This window comes from Brassica oleracea, chromosome C5 (genome assembly GCF_000695525.1).
Source record: "Brassica oleracea var. oleracea cultivar TO1000 chromosome C5, BOL, whole genome shotgun sequence".
NCBI classification, from domain to species: domain Eukaryota; kingdom Viridiplantae; phylum Streptophyta; class Magnoliopsida; order Brassicales; family Brassicaceae; genus Brassica; species Brassica oleracea.
Genome location: NC_027752.1, coordinates 28,203,598 through 28,231,263, shown reverse-complemented (window position 1 = coordinate 28,231,263; position 27,666 = coordinate 28,203,598). Strand labels below are relative to the sequence as shown.

Below are 27,666 nucleotides of genomic sequence, written 5' to 3'. Positions count from 1 at the left end.
TGCATAAATGGAGTAATGAGATTTTTGATTGTTCATCACTCCATTTTGCATTAAATTATGGAGTGGAGTTGGAGATGCTCTTAAAACGTCCAAATCCACATTATCTCCTCTTTATGCCATCCTCTCCCCGCTTATTGGCAAAACTTGATCTCCTCTATTTCTATCTTTGCCTCATCATCCTTCATCCCATGCACATTGTGCCTGTTCACATGCTCTTTTGTTTTTTTCTTTCCATTCTACTCTCGCCGGAGACCGGAGCCACACTTTGATCTCTCAAGCCCTAATGGGATTTTCTCCATGACTGAAACGATCAGGAAACAGCTCTCGCCAGAGAGCATATATACAGTATGTAGAATATATATATAGAAAGGATATAGTAGTCATTAGTTACACTAGATAATCCCTAGCTCTCAAGTATATATATTGTATCCTTCTCATATCAATAACATAATCTTTACATTTTATATGGTATCAGAGCAAGGATTTTCAATTAAACCATAGCCGCCATATCCTTCTCTCACAAACAACTCTTTTTCTTTTACGATCTCTACTCTTATCATGCAAATCCAACCAATACGGATACTCTTATCACCGTTATTGCCGCTAATCTCCCCAATGTTAACATGTCGAATGTTACTAAGCTCACCGCCTCCAACTTTTTTATGTGGAGCCGCCAGATCCAGGCCTTATTGAATGGTTATAGCCTCGCCGGATATCTCAACGGCACCATCACAGTTCCATCTCAAACAATCACCACAGCTGAAGTTGTCACCGTCAACCCTGCGTACACAGCATATCAGAGGTTCTATATCAGTCATAATCCAGCCGATCCTTGCCACAACAAACACCTCTGCGGAAATTTGGGAGAAACTATCATCAACTTACGCTAAGCCAACTCGTGGTCATATTCAACAACTTCGTCAACAATCAAGCTGTGGAAGAAAGGGACGGAGTTGATTGATGAATACTTACAAGGATTCACTACTCGATTTGATCATCTGGCTCTTCTTGGTAAGCCGCTTGATCTAGAGGATCAGATCGTGTTTATTTCGAAGGACTTCCAGATAATTATAAATAAGTCATTGACCAGATACAAGGTCGAGATGTGCCTCATTCTCTAACGGAAGTTCACAAGAAGTTGTTGAACAATGAAGTACGGCTACAGGACGTTGCTCCTAACAACTCTCTTCCAATCTCGGCTAACGTGGCTCACACACGTCCACCAAACAACAAAAACAACAACAGGAACAACAGCTCTGGGTATCGCGGGAACAACTGGTACAACAATCGCATCAACAACACTTGGCAACAATATCCATCACGCCAAGAAAACACCTCCCGTGGGTATCACGGCAAGTGCCAAATATGTGGTGTGTTTGGGCACAGTGCACACATGTTCCCTCAGATGCAGCAATCCGGTGGCTACGTCAACTCCACTCCTGGCCATTACTCCTCATCGCCGATGCCATGGCAACCTCTCGCGAACATGGCTGCGACGTCATACAATCCAAATAATTGGATCCTCGACAGTGGCGCGACACATCATCTTGTAACCGACTTGAATAATCACGTCCACCAACCTAACAACAGAGGAGAAGAGGTTATCATCGCAGATGGCGCAGGTCTTCCAATCACACATATTGGTTCCTCCATTGATCACAAAAATTTTAAAGGGATTTTTAACATTTTTTGTAATTTAAAGTTGTTTTAAAAATTTCAAAGTATAATATATAAGAAAAAATCTAATTTTTATTATTATATGGTTAATGTGATTGTTTAATTTTTTTTAATAATATAAAATTAAACAAAAATGAGGAAATATGCAAAAGTTGTTATAAAATCTTTATTATTTATAATCATTAATTGTCATATATATGTTAGTTATATTAGGTAATTCCGTAGCTTTTATTTAAGGAAAAAATACACACTGTTTTTAATTTTGGGTTAATATAATTTTTCCTAGTAATTGGATATTGGACCAATATTTTTTCAATTGATTATTAAGCTGCCATGTAAGCTAAATTTTCATACTAATTAAGTGACATCTAAATAGAGTTTCTTTTTAATTAGTACAAACTTAATGTTACAATTTTTTAAATGTTCTTGGATTAATATATCGGGGATCAGACACAACCTCCTCTTATGATTGTGTAATATTAGTAGTCCTCATATACCTTCAATTATTTATATGCAGTAGTAGATGCGGTATGAAGGGAAGAGTGCGATTCGGAGATGCAGTAGTAGTCAATTGGAACCGAAGAATGAGAGGGAGGAGGAGTGTGGGTTATTGTCGCTACCAGATGATGTGGCTTTGGATTGCCTGGTTAAGGTGTCGAGACTGGACCTGGTGGGCTTAGCCATGGTTTCCAGGAGCCACCGGTTTGTGGCAGAGTCCCGCAATATCATGGCCATGAGATATCGGCTGGGTAACTTGGACCCATATGTGTACGTATTTATACACTCCAAGCCCAAGGTGGTTCGTCCTCCACGCCCTGCAACATTGGCTCAAACCGGTCCATTCGAGCTTTTATCCGACTCCACTAACAGGATCCTGTTTTGTGACGACGGATTGGGGTATCTATTGTATCGGTGGATTGATGAACGGCAAGCCCACATCAGAAGTCACATTTTTTAATACTATCGACCACATCTGTTACCGAGCTGCCCCAATGATGATGGTCGAAGCGGATCATCCACAAGCTTGATAAACAAGAAGAAGATATATGTATTTGGAGGGTGCTGGGATGTCGCTAATTCTTCATACTGGTTAGAGTTATATGATTTTAAAACTGGAACTTGGGAGTTTTTGTTTGTGTTTATGCCCAAGATGCCCCTCAACATCCAACAAAGTGTGGTGATAGAAGGCAAGGTTGTTTATGGGGTGGATGTGGATGGTCAAATCTTTCACTTCACACCGAGTACTACTAGCCTTATGTTTACTACAGACGGAATAGTTGAGCCTAACCCCGAAAATAGAAACGATTGGTTTTTATTTGAGGTAATAATGTGCCGTTGTATCGGCGGGAGAATACTGTGGCGTTGGCCAGATGAGATTCTTTGGAAAGAAGTCAAAAGTTTGGAAGAGCTGCAGCAACAACACATCATCAAAATCTGCTCCTTCTCTGAGAAGACAATTGCCATCTTCTGGGAAGCCGGCGGCCTCAACAAGGTCTTTTGGAGCTTTGGTATGCAGAGATTTCCATGAAGAGACACCAGGGAGACGAGGAGTGGTGGGAGGTTTGGGGGAACATTAAGAGTTCCGCTGCTGTTATCTCAGACTCATCGCACAGTTCCTTTAACTTGTTATATGCTGCTACTGTCTTTGCCTGAATTACTATTCTCAAGCAATCCTTTGGTTTTTTTATATAATTTGTTTCTATTCTATCTTTTGATTGCAAAATGTTATCACAAACCAAACTAATCGGTAACGTTATTGCTTAAACATATCATAAGCTTTTGATCCCAAAAAAAAAACATATCATAAGCTAAGCAAATAACACACCTCCTCAACCCATGGATATGTTCTCTCACTTGCTTTGCTTTCGGGTTGTGAACAATTCAGTTAATAAAACACCCTGATTTTCCAGATTTTGGTGGAGTCTTTTAACTTATTAAAGACTAACATATATGTATATTGATGGATCTCCAATAAGACCAATACGCTTCTTAAAGTACATATATTAGTAGACATATTAGGCTTTATCCTATTCTAGTTGGATCTACTATGGATTCTTGTTTTATCCTTTAGTGGGTTTGTTCTTCCTCTCTCCTGTGATATCTTTTATTTGTTTGGATTGAGTTTTCTCTCTCGAATGTCAGATGCTTTAAAGTATGTGTAGTGCTAAGCAATACTTCATCAACCTAAAGGCAAGATGAACAACCTATATGATTGAGTTTTTGCTTTTTCCTTAGGGTGTAAATTTTTTTTTTTAAGAATCCCAATTTTCAGACCGAATCAGTTTAAATCGTCACCGTTGGTGTCCGAGTTACGTTTTTCCGTCGATTTTACGGCTTCGGCGGTGAGTTTTTGAACATAGCTGTGTAATGAATTAATTGTTGTTGGGTCATTTTAATTACTCGCGGTCTATCGTACCTAGTTTCTATATAAGGTAAGGTTGATGCGTCAGACAAACCCAAAAAAGCCTCCTCATCGTCTATTCATTTTCACCGTCTCTAAACTAGGGCCTAGGGTTCTCCCACTTCGTCGCTTAATTCTCACCTCTGATGATAAACCATTACACTCTAAACCGTTCTATTCAGTGTCATGTATGATTGAAACTCTTTAAATTGATAGAGTTTCATAGTCCTAGTAACAACTTGATTAATATAACTTTTCTTTGTTGTTCTTTTCTACTTTCCGAAGTTGTCCACTAGGACCTGTACGCCAGGGATGGATTCACTATTTTCCCAGACTCCAAATCAGAATTAGAACCCTGGTAGTTTCAAAGAGGGGGTGAACGAAATTGTTTACACAGCCGATAACTACAGGAACAACCAATGAAAAAAAAACACAGTTTCTCGCATAGACTACACAATGCATGTACCCGGCTATGCGCTTGCACTGGGGCTATAACCCTAGTATATTCAATGATCTCAAATAAAGAAGCATGAAGTGATAGAGCTTGGCATTATTATTAGTTACCTATATTCATGCACTGCAAAGAATATACAACAAAAGTTGAGGTGTAATAAACAACGTCAGAAACTGATGGTTGAAGTGAAGCTTAAGGGGTTTAGGGCTGGACGTTTGACTTCAGCTCCTGTTTTGTTTTCTTAATTTTAGTGGCCACCAACAATTTACAGCAAAAAAAATAACGCAGTCAAGATTTTCTTATAAAAGCCTACACAACAGACACTACTACCAATCAACATTTCATCTTTTTGTAGCAGCCAAGGTATTAGAGCACAAAGTGCTGGCTTAAGACTTAAGATCACAAGTTAACGGCTTTGGCAGCTTCTAGCTTAAGACATGAGAGATAAGAGAAAAGAGTTTCAGCATGTGACCCGTAATACTTCGAGAATATTTGAGACAATCTCTTTGTAGTCTCCCAGGCTCCACTCGAATCACCTGATGCAAGCTGAATCGACGCAAGCTTCACCAGTTCATTTCCAATCACAACGTGTTCATCCCCATACAGCCTCTTCAGAATCTGCCACCAAACCCAAAATCTATCTCACATCTCACCCATACACGGGGTTGATATTCAAGTGTAAATTTCTTGGATCTTAGCATTAGAACTACCAGTTAGGATTACTGAGATTTAAGAAAACCTGAAAGTGTTTTAAGGGAATTCTCTCCATTGTCAATCATTAACTTATGCTGTCGTCTAAACCGAAGCAGAATAACTATATTAGGATTTTACCTTAATGGACGCTTCACAATGCTCCCTTGCACCCTTCATTTCTGCAGCTAAATAGCAAGCCTGAGCAACCTTATCCTCCGCCTGAACAAACAGAAACGTGAAACGTGTATCGTGCTTGTTTTTCCTGAAGATATGCATATGCAATATAGAGTAGCAATGCTTCGAGTCCTTTAGCATAAATAGAGGAGTTTGACTCACATCGGCAATGTCTTTGTTATACATGTGAAGGAAAGTTCTGAGCACAGCGATGGACCTTAAACAATCTGATAATACAGAAATATTGGCACGTCCTGAATTCATCAATTCTTCCACCCTGCAGTCTCGAGAGATCCATGTGTTAGAGGCGAAACTTCACACTAATTATTTAGCTTGAAACTTCAAGTAAGAAACTGCTACCTTCTCAGGTGATTCCAAGCTTTGTTCACCTCTACATGAGAGTTTTCCACTTCACAGCGGGAACCACATTTCAAACATTTATCTGCTTTTATATGAAGAGAACCACTAGGTTTAATTAGCAAACTTGAAGCTACTTCACTGACACCAGCATACACCTTTTCACTCACCTGTGAAAGAAACACAGCAAAAACCAAACTAAACTAAATTGGTATCAAGAAACACTGTTTATATCCTCCAATAAATAACAGTTAAACGTTAAAATGACCATTGAACATTATCAGCAGGTAATTTTCTTAAAATGGACTCTACGGGAGCTAAACACCAATGAAATGACTTATTATGTATCAGATTACCAGACAATGATGATCTAGACTTTTTGCAGCAGCCAAAAAATGATTTAGCTTCTCGGACTCGCATGCAGCCACACTACTATCCAAGACTACGCCAGTACAGCTTGTATTGACACAGCAATATCCATTAATAACAAGGTCCGATATGTTCATTTGAGAACAGCCACGGCACCGACAATTAAAAAAGTACTCCTCTTCAAGAAATCTAATACGATCTTTGCAATCCCATTTTCCGACCTGTGAATAGTAATGCATAAAAAAAATTAGAAGTATGGACTTCAAAGCACACAGCTGATATATGCCGACCAGACTGACAAATAGAGAGAAGATGATCACAAGAATACCTCAGGACCATATGACAGTTCTAGGGGGCAACCCACGGGAACAAACTCTGTTGTTCGCATAACAAGTCCACGTGAAAGGAAATACAAATGGATGTTCGGCTTGCAGGAATGATTGAATAAGCTACCGATTTTATAAAGAGCCTGACCAACTCTGATCTGTGGATAAAATAGCGATGCCAGATGTTTAAATAAAAAAAGAGATCTTCAACAAGGACCAATGTGTCATGTTCTCTAATAGTAAGTGGACGTTCAAAAAGCTTCATAAGAGAGCAGTTCAAATATAACAAAACCAAGTTATAGATAGATTAAAGTCTTTTCTTTAACTCTAGATTGCATCTTTGTAAGTGGTGATACCTAGCTCTAAATGGGTCCTTCAAGTGGGAGATGCATTAAATAACATTCTCATATGCAGTACCTCTGCCAAGACAAACCTGCTCTAAACTCTGAATCGGCTCTTTTGCTGAAACGTTCCCAGCTGGGATGCACTTGAAAGAATCGCCGCTGGATTTCATCCGGACAATTGCCATAGAGTTCACCTTGATTTGTGAAAGCAGTATAATAGTCTGCACAGAGAGGAAAAATCAAGACAGTGGTCACCACCCCAATAAGTAAACTTTCATTGAAAAAAACATAATGTTGCTCAGGCATCATGATGACAGCAAGTCATCGAGTAAACCAAATGCCTCTTTTGCAGGCTGTAAACATTTTTGTTAATGAGGATAGATTTAATCTAAATAATCAAAAACCAATTTAAATCACAGTTAATTACTAAACTGCAGTGAAAAATAAACATCACAGAAGGAAGAAAGTATAAATTCTAAGCCTAAGCCATTAGCATCCATTGAACTCATATATGTTGATGCCTGCACAATTATCAGAGAGCAAAGTTGTTAGGGAGGGAGATGAAGAGGACAACCTGTGACACAGAAGCTTCGCAGACTGAAAGATCAGGGCAGCAAGATTTATTAAGGCACCAAATCAATACTATGGAAAGTAGATGCAACTCTAACTTGCTCTCTGGACTCATCTTAGAATAGCTATGGGAAAGATCCTGCATAAGACGGAGGGTATTCACTCCTTATTAGATTTTGTGTGACTGTTGCAAATTATGAGAAAGATTCTACAATCAAAGGACATACTAATTTATCATGAAGGTTGGAGAGATCCATAGCTGTTTCCCCTTGATTTATCAACTTCATTATAACTCGACCAGCTAAAACAGCATCAGATGGCAGTACAGCAGGCCAATTAGCTCCCCGACACTCATGCTGGTGCTCTTGAAGACACTCAGTTTCAGAATAATATCTTACAGCTGATGTAACGCCTTTAATATGGTCCACAATATCATCAGGTAGGTTATGAAAAATCGAATTCTTGTCCATCTCATTAGTGGACAGCATTCCACCTGATTGAATCTGGCAGGACTCTGAGCAATACACAGGTACTGAGCATGATGGACATGGAACAGAGTCAGGAGGTAATTCGTTAAGGCAAAAGTGGCAATGTGTTTCCCGACAACTTTTTGATATGACCTGCATAAATGAAGAGGCATCACCATTGAAAAATGTTGAGTAACATAAGAAAACGTGTATGTTAAAGAATGAAACAATATAAAACTATATTGTTTGAAAAGGGCATAATTGTGTATCAAAACTCATACCACACAAAATGGTTCTTCGACATGTATGACAGAAGCTTGTTCAATATCAGATTCTGATACCATGCCCCTGCCTTTCTCTTTTGTGGATACACAACGCAGCTTGACTTCACTTTGCACGTTGGGTAGATCTACAGACCAAAAGTAGAGACAGGTCCCTCACTGAATAGCTAAAAACTGTCATGTAAATAATATCGAAAGATGGGAGAAAAACCTCACCCGCAGCAGCAAAACAGAGTGTGTTCTCCGATGTTTGCTTATTCTGAAAGTCTGGAATAGCCAGAAGTTCGTTCTGCAGCTGCTTCTTCCCCGCAGATGATGAGTCGAGAGACATAGAAACTGTGATGTCCCGGAACGCATCTTTATAGTTTCCAAGAAGAGTATTGAGTTTGCCTCTCCTAAACCAAGCCTGAAACAAATATGAATGAGAAGTGCAGAAAGCTGGAAACTTTTGAAAAGGAAAGAAGCAAGTTGAAACCTTGGCGTAACAAGGATCAATACGAAGAGCACGATGGCAGTCCCGCAAGCTCTCTTCAAGAAGCCCCAGATTCTACATGAGAAAAAGAGAATGAATTGAGTGATGGAATGGAATGGAACCAACCGTAGGGAAAAAGAGAGGTAGCTTACATGAAGGGCATTAGCTCTATTGAGAAAGAGAGAAGCGAGTAAGGTGTTGTCTCGAGCAACACGTAAGGCTTTAGAGTAGAAGCGTAAAGCATCGTCGAAACTCCGGCTGCGGAAGCAGAGATTTCCGCGACGTTTCAAGTCGAGAGAAGACTCTTGGCTCTTCCCACAGCAACCCAGATCAGGATCCGCTAACTCACTCACCGCCTTCAAAACCAACCAATGAACCTTTTGAGAAGGAAGCAGAGAGAAGAGTTAGGGTTTTAGAGGACTTTACTTGATGAAATTGGGGAAGACCCACAAGGAAACTGAGCAGAGACGAAGAAGAGGAGAGTAGATCGTCGACGCTGCTGCTGCTCTTCACTGTTTGTACAAGATGCTCAGGTATTCGCGATTTCAACGTCTCCATTCTTTGATCCTCACTCACTCACTCTCCCTCTCCCTCTCCCTCTCCCTCTTCTCTCTTTGCTTTTAGTTCCGCTTCGTTTTAGTTTTCAATTTGGTCTCGTTTCGGCTTGTAATTGATTTGTTTGTTTCTTCTTTCATGGAGATGATAGCTGAGGTAGACCTCGGAGTTTTCGCCCCGAATCTTAATTCCCAACCCAAAAAGTTATCTAAATGGGATTTTTAAGTTCAACCAAACCACTTCATTGATGAATTTATAATTAATTATATTCTAGTTCAACCAAACCATTTAACTGAACCAATTCATTTATAATTTATTTGTAAAACTTAGAAATGCTTTTTCCAATGTTCAATTGTTAAAAGCAGTAAACTTACAAGTACTTTTGGTTCACGAATCTTAACGTTAACATTTAAACTAGTTAACCAAAGACAAGTCTTAACAAAACAAACATAGAACAAAAATTCATACAATGAAACTTATGGATGACGGCACATAAGCTCTTAAGCTCTACAATTTCATCTTATTCATATGTTTCATTAACCGCTGAACCTCTTCCTCCACACCAAAAATTCATGGTTGGCGAAAGTGGAGCCCATCTTTCTGCAAGTAAAACTCAGAATTTTGTTATATCCGCTCTAATGGAACATAATCTAAAATTAATTAAAGTTAGTCATATTACCTCGAAGTCCTTGCAGGTCAAGTATATACTCCCAGAAAAAGTATCAAAATATGTTGGATACTTTGGTTTTAGAGAGACCTCGTCGATGACTCGTTCACTACATAGGCAACGGTTTAGAATCCCGTAGTGGACATCGGTTACGTACAAAATCATGTCGAAGTGTTCATGCATCTTCTCCCTCTTGTTCATTTTCTCCTCCCATAGATCCATGACGCGAATTCTTAGATCTCAGTTCGTGATGCAAGAGGAGAGAGAGATGGAGAGAGAACCCTTGAAAGAGAGAAGTAAATGAAATGAACCGAAGAAGATAGAGAGGAGCAAGAGATTCTAACTTATGGGTTTCTTTTTTTGGGCACCAATTCAAATTTTCAATTCCCCCTCGAGACATTTTTTTTGTGGTAGAAGTTTTACAAAGTTTGCAGTTTTAAAAATATTTTCAAAGTTTCCCTTTCCAATTTCTTTTTTCATTTTTCTTAGTTGTATTGAATTCAAGAGAATTATTTTATGGTTATACCACATATATTCAGATTGATACAATCATTTCTCATCTAATCATGTAATAATATAGTTAATTTCATGAAATATATATATATATATATATATATATATATATATATATATATATGTTTTATAACTTCTAATGGCCAATATTCATAAAAAAATAACTTGTAAACAATCAAAAAAGTATCACAATTTTTAATATAATTATTGTTTTGAATTTAAATCACAAATATTTTTAAAATTATTAAAATTATATGTGTATACATACTTGTAAACAAGCAAACAAGTTTAAAACTTTATCTCTTTTTCAATTTTTTTTACCAGTTTTAACAAATTTCACTCAGTTATACAATCATAAAACACAACACATTAATAACCCCCACTAAAACATATATCATGAACTGCTATGTGTTTTCCTATCAAAGTTGTATGAGGAGCACTAATTTTTCTTTGAACTTACTATTTTTAGGAGGTTTTTGCACTCTCTCTCTCATCTTTTGACCTTGAGCCATCACCATCTATGTATTTGTTTACCTCTCCGGTGTGCAGTGCTTCTCACCATCACTGGGAAAAGATTCACATTTGTGCTCTTGTGTTTCCTCACTTCCTTTTTCTGTGAGATTATCAGTATTTTTTATAGATCAGGCATATTAATTCCATATTGTGCGGTTGTTTCTTACGGTGTTCTATGTTATTTCGGTCAATATTGGTCATATTTTTCCTTAGGTTTTGGATAAGGTTAGGAACTACATCTCGTTGGGTTGGGTAAGAGTTTAGTTGTCATTGATGTTGTTTTCCTCGTCGCTGGTTTGCCGTCAATAGTCTCTGCCCGTCTTGGTTTTCAAGATCGGAGTTTTGGTGATCCGACTTCTATGCTCTTTTTCACAGCTCGAGGATGGCTCCACGGTTTCTTGATTTCATTTTGTCTCTTTTTTTCTCTTTGTTCTCTCATCTCGTTGCACCTTTCATCGCTGATCACATCTCTTGTGGCTCTCTCTTTCGCCATATTTGCTACTCCAGGTTTGGATAGTGTTTTTCTTTGTGTACGTTTTGTATTTCTGGAAAGTTGTTCTCAAGCTTAAGTTTTGGTTTCTTGGTGGTTGGCTTGTATTCTCCCCCACTCAGATGTTTTATCTTCTTCTCATGCATCGCTTGATATGTTGGTGTGCAGAGTTAGTCTTTTGGAGCTTTGGTTTCTTCTATTCAGAGCTTTGTGGTTCTTCGTTGGCATGAGTACCTTGTATGTGCTTGTTTAGTTTGCGAGGTGATTCTAATCTCTTAGTTGGTGGTAGTGTTTTCGGTGCTTTAGACATGCGTCTTTTGTTTTCGTTGTGACTTTGTTCTTCCGATGATTATTCTTTTTCTGACCCGTTTTTTTGGTTTTTTGCGCTGGTGCTTGATCGCGATCCTTTGTGTTATGGGGATTGCATTGTCTCTTTTTTTAATCTTTTTACTTTTTTTCTGACATTTGCTTTTTTATAGTCAAGATATTCTATGGTAAGATGAGATAGGTTAGTCTTCTTTGTTGAACTTTTTTCAGCTTCAAATCTTTACTATGGTAATTTACTTTTTATCTTTGACTGTGGAAGTTTTATGTTTAGATTATGTATTGTACTCTAATTTCTTTTATTAGTTTGGTCATTTTATATTTTTAATAGTTAAGTAAATATATAATTTGTAAATTAAATAATAGAAAACGGTAAAAAATAATAAAATAACAAAAATTTATGTTATGTTTAGTTTTGAATAAATTAAATATGTAAAATATATTTCTATTATTTTATTTATTTCTTTATTCATCTTGAATTTTAGTGACCAATAAAATAGATTATCAAACTTCATACGATAATAGTTAGTGCAAAAAGAATTAGATAGTTCACGATTAGAGAGTATTTGGCCAAATTGAAATAATCTAAAAGAAGAAGAACCTAAAATGTAAAAAAAAAATACATGGATGACACATGTCGTAAAAGCTTCTTGGCACTTGTCAGAAGAAGGGAAAAAACCAATTTTATATATGTAGATATATAAGTTTTGTAATACAATAATTTCACTTCATTTCATTTTTCTTCTACAATTTTACTAATCAAGTTATACAATTTTTACGGTTTTATGGTTCAACCAATACTAAGACTAAGTTATACCAGCTGTACTAACATAGTTGTGTCAATTTATACAAAGTTATACCGTAAAAAGTTATACCAGTCGGAGCCTGATTATAAGAATATAATTGACTTTAACTGCATTTTTTAAAAGTATACATTAAATGAAGTGTATTATAGATTCATTAAGAGCATATTACTTCTTTTTTCTTTTGTCTTTAATAGCCTGAGAAACTTTTGTCCAATATAATATTTGATTTCAGCAAAATACTTCTGTTTTAGATCGACTAGTCTTGTTTCCATTTGATTTGGATTTCTGTAATTTACACATGTGAATTCATTTAGACAATTTTTAAAATTACGAGAACCGGATCAATTGCATTATTTCGACTCAGTTCTTATCGGATCAGATCGGATTATCAAATTTGGTTTTTATCATATAGTTTTGGTAATGAAAATTGAGGATAATGTACTCTAGCAGCAACCACCCATAACAATGTACTCTTAAGAAAACCGAAAACACAGATACCAGTTTCAGATTCACACAAATCAGTCATGAGGCCTCCCATTTCAACTTTGATTTTCTTCAGCCTGTTGCAGACGACACAGCATCATCCGAGTCCACCTTCAGCTGCAACAAAAACAAACACCAACCAACCCGAAAAAGAACATTCATTAAACTGATAAAAAACCACACAACATGACTTTCACTTCCCATAGCCCTATAATTGTTACTAGCAAATGTACCAGCTTTAAGTGATTGAGTAACGCTTGTTGGAGTTGTCCCTTAAGCTTCTGGCACTGCTCCAACATCCGTCCTGAGTTCATCGTTTTCTCTAGCGCCCACCATAGTCTTTCCACTGTTGTGTAAGGGAACCAAACCCCTGATACCTTTTTCCTTTTCAATACCTCTGCTGGTTTCTGTTTCACAAGAGAGCAAATAAAATATACATATGTGAAAACTCATGCTTAGTCATAAGAGAGCTTTTAAAGGGGTGAAATTTGCATCAATATGTTTTATTGATTTGTGCAGGCGTAAGACTCTAGCGACTAGATGTTTCTAACCTTGAGAAGCTGGAAACACTAGTGAACCTACATATCCCGTTATGGAGAAAAAACTATCCTATAGCGAGATACTTATAATCCAATAGTCTCTCTACAGCTGAAAGCCATAGATCATATAACTCACCGATGATGCAAATGATTCCATGTACTCCAATAGCAAATTAGTGGCCTCTGTAAGACGCCCATAGTCAACATATAACTGAAACAAGGAAGCAGGACTTGCTTCTTGCCCACCCATTCCCAAAGCTTTCTCCTTCTTGCCGTCCTGTCGAACAAACAAGAAATTGGTCAACAAGACTTGCATGAAACCAGAAGAGAACAACCTTCCTTATGATTGTTTCTTTCCATGGTGTAAATGAAAGCGACCAACCTAGTTATAGATTACAATGCACAGCAAGTATTGTACAGAGAGATTATAAACATCTTCAACATTAGAGTCATGCAACAGGAACGCATAAATAAAATCTACTCTAGAATCTGTATCTCAGACCTACTAACAGTGAAACAAAAGCTTACTGATGAAGCATTCTTCATGCATGCCAGTTATCTTTATCAAAGATGTAGGTATACTATATCATATACCAAAATAAAAATAAAAAATCAACTCAAATATCCCAAAATATTATCGAAAATTTACCTTGAACATGTGAACCAACCAAAGAGGCAATTCGATACAAGAATCTGCCTGAAGAAGGGTTGAAGCAACAGTAACTGGCAATCTAGCGTGTATATCTTTGTACCTCTTCTGCATTTATACACATAAATTGTTTCACAACCAAACAACGATTAAAACTTTCAATACCCTAAGCTAATCAATACTCCTAAAATCCAGAGTAGTAAATACTTCGATACCAATTAAAACTAAAAGTGAACTCCAATCAAGAATTCAGAAATTACTCACAAGATAAACCTCAAGAATTTCCCAGTCACCAGCCAAGTTGGAGCTTTGAGCAGCAGGGCTTCTCTCAGGCGAATGAGTGACTTCGTCTTCCGTAGATGTTAGCAAAAGATTAGGCCTGAGATAATTTCTGTAAAATGAACAAAGGTACATTTTTTTGGATAAGTCAGGCAAGTCAACAAGTAACCAAATGAAATACCAAGCAGCTAAGGTACATTCACTCACGATGACCACAGCGTTCCTTTAGCAGGGCAACATCTAATTGTCATATTCTCAAATATCTTTTCCAGCTCCCTGAGAATAAGCAGTATTCATTAAACCTATGTAATTCTCAAGAACCTACGTAATTCTCAAGGCATGTGACACTAGGAAAACAAAGCAAGAAATTTAACCTTTTCAAAGCTGAGCCTCTCCAAAATTTTAAAACAACAGTGAATGCCATGTCATACAAGTCTGCCTGAACAAGAAGGTCAACCAAGTCCGGTGGTGGCTTTTCGAGCCCTGGAGTGAAGACAAAACAACGCATATTTATAAGACATGATTGTATAAGATTACTTGGAAACAGTCAGTAGTGTCTATGAGATCCTTCTGAAATCATGCCTTAACGAAATTGCATAAAAGACATCAATGATGCACAAAACGACAACCAAATAAAGGAGACTGCCAATATATAATCCTTTCAACGGTTGTAGTACATCAAGCTCTTAATTTCCTCACATCCCATTCAGGGTGAAGATACCCTAGTTCTAAAGCACGGATTAGTTAAAGTTCCAACCGCCCCTATACTGCAAACTCAAAATAATCCATGGAGGAAATAAGAGACAGCTTACCTGAATATGTCCACTCAAAGTTTTTCAGAGAAAGCAAATATTCTGCTGTGGTGAAAACATACTCGTTTTGGATTTTCTCGATATCAATGCAACTCTGATACCCTTTTGGCTGGTCACTACTCCTTACTGCTGCAAAAGTAATTCAAATGTCGCTATCCATGGGATAATACATCAATATAACAAAATGACGCCACAGGGTTTAGAGATTGAGAAGACTAACATTGTTGTTCTTCTACTCTTTTAGCCTTTTTTGCTGGATAATGCATGGATTCTTCTGGTAGTGGATCAATCCAAGCATGCCCAGGATGCACAAGACTTAATGCATTTATAGCAGCAGAAAGTCCATTTAGCCTCTCTTGCAAAACTAGGGACTTGTGTTTATAATCCGTGGATGCTGCCTCACTTCTCAGACGAGCAGAAAACTGATACATGTAACTTGCCGCCATTCGCCAATTGTGTCGTCTCATCTCGTAAGCATAAAGCAGCTTGTATGGATTTGGCTTTATCATTATCTCAGACCGCCCAGCCTACAAATCGCAGAAGAAAATATAGTAAAAATAAAACAAGTGCAGAAACAAACCGACTCTGCTTCCCACAAAATACCTTCCAAAAGAGCTCTTGGGTGATATTATCCGATAAGCCGATGAAAGGCAAATGTCCCTCACTGAGGATCTGAAATAAAAGAGAAATATTATAAGAATTTGCTTTCTAAGTCATGGTAGTACAAACATCTTTGTGGAGGGCTGAACATTAAGATAGCACCCACACTAGCAGAGTCATTTTTAGTTCCAAACAAACTTACATCTAAGTACTAACAGCAAAGAGAAATTGCACATGAATTACACTATTTATAACAATTATGGAGATGATGGCCAGTCAAATGTTCTCGTTATTTGCCAAACACAGAAAGAATAATTAAGGAAAATAAGAAAATAAGCATTCTTGACCTCTACCTTGGTTTTGCCACATTCAAATAGAACTATGATGAAGCGCCTCAAACAGATGCGCTTAATTTCCTCATCAGGGTTTGAAATAATAGCGCAGTAAGCATCATTCAAGAGATTCAGATCTAACGTGAACTTGAAAACATTTGCCCACAGTCGTCCTCTACAGTAAGTGGCTGTTACAGGTGGATGGACGTTCTCGCTACTCTCCATGAAATTAATGGCCTCGTCTACTTGCTCAAGGGCTGCATACGCAAACTGACAAGCTCCTTCACTTATATTATACCGTTCAAAAATTTGCATAGCCCATTCATAGTAATGAAGTTTCCATGTTGCACAAGACTTTTCACCATCTGAAATACTGGCACCTGCTTCAACCAAATGGATGGTAAAAAAGGGATAAGGAATCAGAAAGACACAAAGCCTAGTTTTCGAGAAAACAAAACTGGCAAAGAACCAGAGCAAGAACAAACTTCTTGAGGAGCTCACCAATTGTGGAATGTGAAAATCCTGCTTCTTTAGCCAAACTGTGCAAAGCCTTCCAAGATCCTTCACCTGATGAAGCTCTGCATCGGTAACCAGGGTCGATACCATGAGATGTATGTTAAAAATACCAAGACAAATGTTCTTGAAGTGAAAATATTAGTAATTAAATGAACCAGAGACGTTGGCAAAAAAATAACGAGCTTGTCTTCTATGAGATTAGGATAAAACCCACAAATTATGTATTGGCACGATATACAATTTAAACATGAACAGGCTACAAAATTATCCGTGAAGAGACTCCAAATGATAAGCACCTGAAGAAGCAGCGGATGGAATCACTAATCTTCCTCTCTCTTGATATCCCGCATGCTCCACGTTGTACTTGATCAAGGAGGCAACAACCACGGAGATGTTGAAGAAGACACCAATCTCCGTTGGTATCTTGGGCATGTCCAAATGTTTTCTCCCCACGTAAACTTGCCTCCACAACCAAGAGGATTCGCTTGAAAATGGTAATTAAGAATATACGAAAAAACAAAACAGAGGAATCAGCAGTTAATTTTAACTAGCAATTAGCTAAATACTTTGTCACTAAGGAAACAGAGATAGTTGTTTACCTCAACCGCATCAGCCTGTCCATTCCTGATCAACCTAAGAGTAAGCTCAGTTGAGCGTCTTAGCAAAGAAGAAGCGTCTTCTCCTGTTTTACTATAACGAATCCAGCTGATAAAGTTTTGAACCAAGCTTGTAATGATTTGTGAACTTGGAAGATATCTTAAGTTAAATCGGCTATCCACAATGCAACTTCGGTCACTGAAAAGAAGAATATACGCCAATGAGAAACCGCATTTCCCAAGCATTGTGTTCCATGATCTTTTGTCAATGCTGCTATCTACAATGATAAGACGATTGTGTCCAGTGAGAAATATTGGATATAGGTATGAGCTTTGGGGAATATTTGCGAAGGACAAAAACCTACCAATCTGTAGAGATGAGAGCTTAGAGCTGAAATCATCCATTGAAGTCAATTGAGCCGGCGTGGTAACAAAGAAAAGAACGATGAGCCACTCTGAGACAATATCTTGGATCATCGGAAGCAATTCAAGCCGTAGCTTACATATGTCTTGCTGTGACATATTTACCTGCCAAAATAAAAAAGCCAAAGAAAAAAGAGGAAAAAGAACGTATGACTGCGTTTAAAATATAAAAAAAAAGTTGCAAGAAGTAGAGTATGTAAGATTAGCATCGAAATGTAAACTGACCTGCCCAGAGATGTTAAGCAGATAGCTGACGAGTAGGAAGATGTCAAAGGCAGACTCAAACATCACCTGTGCAAACTGAGAAGTCGCTTGAACGAGGATAGAACAACAGATATCAGATAATGTCTCGCCAACATTGTTATGCATAACTTTCTTAGGGACCAGATACTGCAAATAGTGCTCCATGATAGTAAAAACCTTTCCCCAAGATCCAGCCCTTTGACATAGAGCAGAGAGAGACAATAACATTTCAATGGAAAATGTCCTAAGATTTTTTTGAGCTTCCAGCTCTTTTTCCCATGCTCTATCAGTACCAAGATCCGACCAAGTACGCTGACCTATGGATATCGCATATCCCGACTCAAGGATGTTAACTAAGCGAGGAACAATTTCCTCGGATGAGATAACTGGCCTTCCAGTAACCGATTCATAATACATGGCATAAGGAGCAGCACCCCACTGCTTATTGATCTTCAAAGTACATCTTAGTACCTCCGACAGAATCTCATGTTCATTGATAGACATCCCCAAGCCTAAGTTCGTCAGGCTGCTGTGTTTGGAGGAAGATCCTATCAACAGACAGACACCGTATTAAATAAGTGATTATAAGCAATACAAGGAAACTATGGTCCTAGATAATAGATCAAGAACATACCTCCAAGGCTGTGCTCAACGTTCTCTAATCTAGAGAACAGTGATACAGAATTGTTTCTAACTAAACCAATAACATCTGACTGAACCAGCAACGTGCAAGGTTCATTATTGTTGCACCAGTGATCAAGATAGCACGAACAAAAGTTTTCCCACCAGTGAAAAACTGAAATAGAAGTCTCACCAGTAACCTGACATAAGCAGAGGCATATTTCAGCTTGTATGACCCAGAATAATGCCAACGAGCAGTCAAATGCATTGTATCTATAAGGTACTATAGAACTGTGCAACAAAACAAACCTCTTGCTCAACTAGTAAAAGAATCTCGCTTTTAAGCTCATCAAGACTTAAGGATTGAAATTCAGAATCAGTCCAGTGTTTGTTGTGGTCCCGTAAAGTTAGACGCAAGGCAACATTGTGATAAATTCCAGGACAAAGAAGCCTACGTACGAAGATTGATGAAATGAATCCCATAATTTGATCCTGCAAAGTGCAATAAAAGGTTAAGATGGACTCATACAGCATAAAAGGGGAAGCAGATTGAGTATATAATTTTTTTCCAACAAAATGACAGCTATGTTTTAGAATAAAGACCTTCGCGGATGAAAATAGTGAATGTGAAGTCAAAAGAAGGTCATGCGAAGAACTCCTAGCACTCAGAAATAACTGCTCAGAAATGTATTCCTCCTGTAAAGTGTAAGACCGTGCTTCCCTGGGTTAAGGAAAACAATTTAGAGTAGACCATTATCCACCATCAAGAAACAAACATCAAAGCAGTGAACACAAGAATGTCGGAAGTAATAAATAGCACAACCACTACTATAAAGATACACCAGAGTAACAAATCTCAGAAATGAAACCTCTGGGAAGGGTTTCGCCTAGAGTTCTGCACTTTTCGAAGAGGATTCCATCACCAGGAATTGTAACACAAAAATTCGACTACTATATATGTTGAATCAATGTTTCCAAATAGTAAAGGTTCCAACAGAAGAGGACGAGAAAAAAAAAGACGTGCACATATGTACATAACCTCCTAAAACATCAGTATAATGCCATTTTTACATGGAGTATAAAGATTCAAGCAAATCAGCAGAAACTTAAGTGTTCTAGAACTTACATGGTGCTAGATTTGTGGTACAACATGTGAGATGTCAATTCATCAGCCTTCAGAGTCCAGATCTTGTCGGATGTAAATCTGACATCACACAATTCCCCCTGCGAAATTCAGGAATCAGGGAAAACATAGTTATGAGCTAAAGAAAAACAGAATAGCATAGCATAGCATGCGTCACAACCAAAATACATACCCCTTCCAGTGAAATATTCTGTAGTCCAGAATCCAGAGACAAGGCTATCCCCTCCCCAGAACTAAAGTGCAGGCCATATACAGTGATCACGTCCACCACGTTGACATCCTTCAAAAATTGGGAAATGGTTATCACTTCAGAGAATGCAATAGAAAATGAATAACATAACTCCAGTCATTTGTTGAAATGCGTGTAGTAACAGCTTACCAAAGTATTTCTATACAAGAGAGCTAAAGGAATGATGCCAGAATCGTAATCAGGTTTGCCCAACCATAACCTGAGACACATAACCCCTAGTGAAAGAAGCATGAATAAAAGTTAATCAAACAAACTAAATTAATGGTCAGCGATGGAAGTAACAGATATTACCCTCAACGTTTTTAGCAGCTATACTCTGACACAAAACCCTGCGACAGGTAAAAATGTCCCAGACACGTAACGCCCCATCGGCATGAAGCACGCATATCAAATATCTTCCATAAACTTCTGATATAAACAAATCTTGCACAGCTGCAACAACTGTGCCCCTACATTACGCATTAAAAGTGGTTATATAGATGATGAAGAACATCGAAAGATATCACTCCATTAAAGTCAAGACAATTGTTTTATAATAACGGTACTACAATACGTGCCTTACAAAACCCCAAAGACGACCAAGTCCTGTATCATCACGTAGCTCCTGGTGGAAAGTTAATCCACGTGGTGGTCTCTGAGGCTGGAAGCAAGAGACACAGCCATCAGACCTCCCAAGGAAAAGGAACCCAGGCGATGCAGCCACACTAGTAACATGAGTTTCGTTCAAGTAAGGTCGAACATCCAAGTGGGTCAGATGGTCAAGCGGGAAGACTGAGCCGGACTTATAAGCTGAAGTATTATCGAGTTTAAGGAGGTAGACAACACCAGAGGGCGTGAGAGCGTAAAGAAAGAAGACGAGATCATTACCCTGCAATTCAATTTCGTAACTTCAATTCCAACATAAACTAAAAGTGGAGAAGAGAAGAGGGTTTCAATCTACCTCGTCGGCGAATAGAAAAGCGAAAGGGGAGAGGGTATGAGCGAAGACGAAGCGAAGCCCAGTTAAAGGAAATCCAGATTCAGAAGAGAGCTGAAGAAGCTCGAGAACGTTTGAGCTCGTTTTGTTGATTCTCCAAACGAAAGAGATCGGAGGTTCGCCAATTACACAGCTCGAAGCGTAGTCTTCTTCCGACCAAGGAAGGAGAACACATCCATTGTCCGGAGAAGGAGGAGCAGAGACTGATATATCGACCCATTTGACAACATTTCCGCCGCCTGCGACTGGAACCTCCATACCGGCAGACGAACTCAGACGATTCCTCTCCATTTTTTTCTTCTTTCAACCCTAAACCTTTCCTCACTCAGCAAAATTGTTAACGGAAAAAAACAAAGAATAGGATGATTCTCCGGTTACATGTATTTGGTCACTCAGCCCATTACTGATCTTTAATGGGCCTATAAATTTTTCAGCCCATTAAGTATTTGGTAATGTAAAACTCATATTGCTAGACTTCAATCGGGCGATCGATCTTATCCCCTAACGAGTTAAAATATCAGAGATTAGTCGGGGATGAGTCTATATAAGCATATATTATGTATATACATATAGAAATGTTAATTATGCGAATAAATTCGAAAGATACAAGCTACCTCAAACGGTAATTGGCTAAACGGTCCGGTGACTCAATGTCTAGCGCTTAGAACGACTGAACATACATCTACATTATTGGTTAAGCGGCTTATACGTTTACAAATTATTAAAACATACTAAATATATGTAATTTTTTTATATTAAAGTAGGATTGTGATTCATGCTATGCAAGGGCATAATAATGTTTATGCTATCCAAATCTAAATTGGAGCTAAATGAATTTTTTTATAAGAATATTATTTAAAAAAATTAACGATAAAACCCCTCAACTAAATTTGTTTTGGGTATAAAACTATAAACTAAATATTTAGTGAAATAACCTTCAAATTAACTTTATTTAATGAATTAAATTATTTGTCTACATTGTCGGTCATAATTACCACTACTACCAGTAAATCTTTAGTTTAAGGTTTTACATTAAATAAACACAGTTGAGGGGTTTTTCCTTTAAAAATCTAAAAAATTAAAAAATATGTAAAAATATAAATATATTATCTTAAAGTTAGTAACTTAAATTTTCAAAACTAGCATTTTGAAAGTTTTTATTTTGAAATCAATATTTATACATAAATTAATATTTTTTATTAGAAAAAACAGAAAATATAATAAAAATTATCTAAAGATTTTCCAGTAGTAGTGGTTCTTCTGACCAACACTACAGATAAACTAATTATTTAAAAATTAGTAATAAACATTTTCAAAATTAGCACTTCAAATAAATTATGCTGGATCGATGAGATAGATTTATTTTAAAATTCATATTATATATGACTTGATCACTATATTTATTTGAGTCAACAAATGTGTCTGGCAACTGCTTTACTAAGCACTATAATTGAATTATCTTTTTGGACTTCTATTTGACATTTTCTTTAATCCGAGGATCAATGATAACTCATATCAACTTATTTTATTTTCTAGCTTTTTATTTTCTCCCTCTCATGTTGGAAATACTAATTCACTTTTAGCATTCATATAAAGCCTTACTTATATCCTTCGGAGATGGCTTTAGATATTTAAGTAACAACATAGATTCATATCCAACATATATCTCCAACCTTATTAACACATCTTAACTAAGCTCTATGGTGGATCAACTGAAATGTATATTGCACATCCAAAATTCTTAGATGGAAAATGGTTGGTTTCTGACCCAATACCAATGATGGAGAGAATCAGTGATCACTTGTTGGTTTGATGCGAATCAGTGTTGTTCAAAATGTTTAACACTTATCCGAGTGATTTTTCTATAATCATCAAAGACGTGAATTCACCAAGATTATAAAGATGGATAGTGGGTGATCAGTCCACCAACATTTCTTTTATTCATGCCAATAACTGCCTTTGGCTGGTGAAAACTGTATAACCATTATCTTGTGAGCAAGCAACATATGTGAAATCATTCGTTACAATAAAAATATTATAGTCACAATATAGATATTATGACGAATTAGTGACCAAATGTTAATGGTTACAATACAGTCGTCACAAATATGTTTTGGTAACAACAACGTCACAGTTTTTGTGACAAATATATTCAGTAATGAATTCGCCATAAATGGTGACCGGGTGAAAAGGTAACAATAATGTCACAATTACTTACTAACTTAGTTGTCTCAACACTGTCATAATTTATTACTATTATAATGTCTCTAATTTGTCACTAATTATGACAAATATATTGTCACAAAACGTTATAAATAATAACAGAAAACTGTCTCAAATCGTGGTACCAATAATGGTCACAAATTACCAATACTGTTACCATACATTTTGATCACTTTATAAACCAAATTTATTTATAAGTTCAAATTAATTAAAAAGACTGAAATCATATTTAAAATTGGAAATTATTTTTATTTTGAATAATATTGTAATACTTTTTTTTGTGTCCACTAATAATATTGTAATACCATACAACAATATAAAACTAATTATATAAAAAACATTCACGAAATAAAAAAAATCATCTAAGTATAATAGCCTCAGCGACCACCACCACTGAAGCTTCGCTTTCTGCCAACATCATTCTCTTTCACTGTATCTTATTACCGATCATAGAGCTCTCTTTGACATCTTAACCGCCTGGATATTCTCGGTTAGAAATCCGATTTGGTATACCTGTTTGTGCATTAGCCAAAAGATTTTATTAAGATTTTCAGGATCTTAAAAGCTGACATTCCTGTGAAGAATAAGGTGGTGACTGATGATATTACCTTTAAAAGAAGAGCACTGCAAGAATTTTCATTCATGGTGTTTTCAACTCATGGAAGACACTTATACTGCTCGGCAAGTGCTGCAAGACACTTATACTGCTCATATCACCTCAAACGTTTCTCAAATCTTCAGGAAGTTGGCGAACGTCTCATCCATTCCTTTGTGTCAATCTAACAAAGAAAAAAGCAGAGACCTTTCTTCCTTTTTAAGAATAAACTTTTACAAATATCAAAATTTTGAACCTTATTTATGAAAGAAATCAAGAATCCGTACCTGGATATTCCCAATGAGATGTACAAAGAGAACAATACCAAAGATTGATATGAGCACATAAAACGTGATCTCACATGTGCTCATAGACAGTTTCTGCCTATAAGAACTGGGATATGATAGTAACATAAATAGATATCAGATTCGAAACAGAAAAGAAGAGAATATGACATCTAGGCTGAACTTTGATGATCTCTGTAATTAACTTAGCTTTTACACAAACAGTAGAAATATCTCTCGTTAAAGTTTGAGGACACTACCATTTTCATGATTGTGTTCTCGAACATCCCATACTTGAACTCCCCTTCCGTGAATAGTTGGAACCACCTCACGGTCAAAAACTCCAACGGACATAGTTGGGGCGGTACTACAAGATTGCCGCCGCATCTGCCCCTGAAGGCCAGAGTAATGAGATTTATGGTTCTGAGTCATCTCTCCCAGTAAGAAACATTTAATCACAATGAGACTAAGATGTTTCAATAAATAAGAACAAAGATTGAACGAACAAAAGTATACAACAATATCATTAGATCCCTTTTCTGTATAGATTGAAGAAACACACGACTCATCCCTGGAAAGCAAAATATGATAGCAGATTCTTTTGGCAAAATCTGCTTTATGTAATGCTCCTTCCATGTTATACTAAACTTTGGTTTATAATAGTATACCGTTCAGAAGAAAAGATTAATAGATTTTTTAATAATGTATTACAAATTAAAGTTACAACTTGTTTTGTCATGAGTTCATATCAATCAGTAACTAGCATTTAGTCTTTCTATCATCACAAACTGAATCTTGACTTTCAGTCACAATTGGTAACAATTGCCACGGTAAACATTGTCACAATTACGTTACGCATATTACGCTATATATTTCTGTCACACTTATGTCACTAACCGTGACAAAAATTGGTTACGTCTAAATGAGTCACAATATTGTGACAAACCAGTTACTGATTTGTGATGTATAAATTTAGTCACAAAATCGTCAATGATAAGTCACAAACTTGTTACGGATAATTTTAGTCATAAAATTTTGTCACAATATGTCAATTTTCTTGTAGTGATGATTCATCGATCTTCGTTTTAGTGAAAACATAATCTTCTGGATGTTTCACTTATCATAAAATGTGAGATTCTTTAACTCTTCCCCTTGAGATGATAATACTACATGTTTATCAATCTCGAATGAATCTCATTTTTTGAATCAACAACATACCCTACATGGGTTATGTTTTTTTCTTAGATCCTTCTAACTTTTGAGACTTATAAGAATACAATACCTTAAGAACTTTAAATTGCATTCTTAGGAATGTTAAATTGCATTTTAATGTGCACTAATACTATGTACTCTTCTGGAGCATCATATATATCCTCTTATTAAACATTCTATAAGGTTTTACTACCTTGTATTGTACTCACAAAAAATTTTCTTTCATCTTCAGATGAATGAATCATTTCTCTTCTTTATTACCATATTTATTTTCTAAATATCAAGTGAGAGTATGAGTTCTATAAGGAAACTATTTGGATTTTGACCTCATTTATATCCACGCTCACGTCTAAAACCACTTTTATGTTCATTTTCTTGACCAACACTATTTTGTGGTATAAATATCATATTCTCTTCAGGAGAATGGATCATAATCAACTAGACGTAATTTATCATCTTACGTCAATAGCTCATTATTTTTCTGAGTCTGAAGGAGACAAATTACAAGTATAAACTTTTTTTTAATCTCTTTTCTTAATCATGTGTCTGCTGGACAATATTACTTGTGTGAAAAATATATTTTCTAATATATATGCATCATTAAAAAAATTATTCAAGAAATTTTGCTTTTAAACTTAACATTCAACATAGTTGGCTTTATTTACAGACTTGAGGTCTTGTAATCCTTATATGCAAAATACAAAATGAGCTTTAGGTAATCACTTTAGGTGATAATATCTTTCTTTATATTATTCTCCAGGACTTATGGATCTTGTAAGGTCAAACCTTAAACTTTAAACCCTCATATATATACAATGGTAATTAAAAAAAAAAATATATATATATATATATATATATATATATATCATCTTATATATTACAAAGCTAAACATTACCATTAACTTTACTATGAATGAAAGATACTCATATACTATTCATCCGTCTTTCATCGTACATATGGATGTCGAGTTGTCGTCTTGGTTTACAGAGTTTACATGAGTATGTGAATGTTTGCTGTAAAAAAAAAAAATTCATCACATTCATTAATTCTTACTATCATCTTTATAGTGACTAACTTTCAAACCGTTCTCGAAACAAAAATTAGATGACATGTGTAAATTCGTTTATCTAACTGAACCAATGTTTTACTAAAACCAAAGAATATATATTGCATACTTTTATAGTTCTATGCATGTTTATCGTATTCAGTATTAATTTAGCAAAACTAACCTTTGTGGTTGCAGAGATAAATGCTACAAGGTGTCACCGCTGAAGACTGGAGATGATCTTTAAAGAACTTTATGTTTCTTGGCTAGCTAATTAGTATCTCAATATATAAAATATAACCCTGAATCATTCAAAAATTTGCTCATGTAAACATGGGAACATAATTTCTACTTTTCTTTCATTAATCAATGACTTCGTACAAACATAAGTTGACCGGTATGTACGGAAAGTAATCTTTGATTCATGATTCCACAAAATTAATATGGGGTTTATTATGTTTAAATTTCATTTTAATTTTTGTATTGCTTTCTGCATTTGTTTAAATTTTAATACAAAATAAAAATTTTAAAGTAATTTATCCTCCAAAATAAATATTTTTCATTCCCACCATTACTTTTTCATAACAATAATATAAAAACAAAGCAAATACATTTCAAACGTAAAACAAAGCTAAATGTCTAAATTTAAACTTCAAATGCTGAGGCTATAACATACAATTCACCATTTCCTTCCAATATATCTTCACACTACTAAACCTAATAGAAATTACCTTCACTCCTAAACCTAATACACATTATTCACAATTTTTACCCTGAATCTCATATACATTACAAAAAAAACAATATATTAAAAAACATAATTGTAAAATAAAAGTCGCACAATTAAAACAAAACTTAACATCATCGTGTATAGCAAAATGTTGGCTGCTGATTTCATGAAAAACTAAGCACCAATACTAACCTCCATAGTAAAAATGTACAACATAAACAAAATATTTATAAACACAATAAACAACCGCTCCGCACGTAGCACGGGCAAACCACTAGTATGTTAATAAATTAAAAGGTATGCTTTTAAACATAGAAACTAGACAACATGGAACAATACTAATAACAATATGCAATTGTTATACATGAAAGATAGAGCATTAGCTTATCAATGTCAACAAGATCGAATGATTTTCTCTCCTTGAAAGAAGGCCAAATCAGTATTGTCGACTAAAACTCTTAAGCTCATAATGTATATGAATCCACTCATACAAACCAAGAATTGATGATAAACATGATTTGAAGAACAATTAGACATATAAACTATAAAATAAAAATTTATACCTATTAGCTCAAGATCGTTAGAAATTCATGTTGATAACGTGTTATAAAGTAGAGAAGAGATAAGAGAAATTAGTGTGTATTATTCAATGAGTAATGA

General features: G+C 36.1%; 2 protein-coding genes and 1 pseudogene across 3 annotated transcripts; 1 reads left to right on the top strand and 2 right to left on the bottom strand.

Annotated features, from left to right (window-relative positions):
* Positions 1-2,195: 2,195 nt before the first annotated feature.
* LOC106293854 lies at positions 2,196-3,340 on the top strand (annotated as a pseudogene).
* A 1,412-nt stretch (positions 3,341-4,752) lies between these two features.
* Positions 4,753-9,322, bottom strand: LOC106343145 (SET and MYND domain-containing protein 4). Its single transcript, XM_013782282.1, has 14 exons — positions 9,012-9,322; positions 8,738-8,941; positions 8,589-8,660; positions 8,330-8,519; positions 8,114-8,241; positions 7,593-7,985; positions 7,370-7,504; positions 6,885-7,016; positions 6,454-6,609; positions 6,113-6,346; positions 5,760-5,926; positions 5,562-5,676; positions 5,364-5,444; positions 4,753-5,150 (listed from the first exon to the last, which is right to left on the bottom strand). Exons 1-14 carry the CDS (start codon positions 9,141-9,143, stop codon positions 4,932-4,934), a joined length of 2,358 nt encoding a protein of 785 aa, XP_013637736.1. The 5' UTR covers positions 9,144-9,322; the 3' UTR covers positions 4,753-4,931.
* Positions 9,323-12,813: 3,491 nt separating this feature from the next.
* LOC106294907 (nuclear pore complex protein NUP160) lies at positions 12,814-21,259 on the bottom strand. Of its 2 annotated transcripts, none has more exons than XM_013730611.1 (25): positions 20,881-21,259; positions 20,498-20,808; positions 20,232-20,389; positions 20,070-20,155; positions 19,863-19,970; positions 19,673-19,770; positions 19,150-19,267; positions 18,856-19,038; positions 18,560-18,746; positions 17,908-18,473; positions 17,625-17,787; positions 17,263-17,537; positions 16,960-17,147; positions 16,649-16,725; positions 16,169-16,527; positions 15,819-15,887; positions 15,436-15,742; positions 15,216-15,344; positions 14,778-14,886; positions 14,611-14,679; positions 14,389-14,515; positions 14,125-14,232; positions 13,612-13,752; positions 13,170-13,343; positions 12,814-13,053 (listed from the first exon to the last, which is right to left on the bottom strand). In XM_013730611.1, the coding sequence occupies exons 1-25, from the start codon at positions 21,205-21,207 to the stop codon at positions 13,009-13,011; spliced, it is 4,482 nt and encodes a 1,493-aa protein (XP_013586065.1). In that variant the 5' UTR covers positions 21,208-21,259; the 3' UTR covers positions 12,814-13,008. The 2 variants fall into 2 exon arrangements, with proteins under 2 accessions (XP_013586065.1, XP_013586066.1); XM_013730612.1 differs by having other exon boundaries at positions 15,216-15,341.
* Between the last annotated feature and the right edge of the window lie 6,407 nt (positions 21,260-27,666).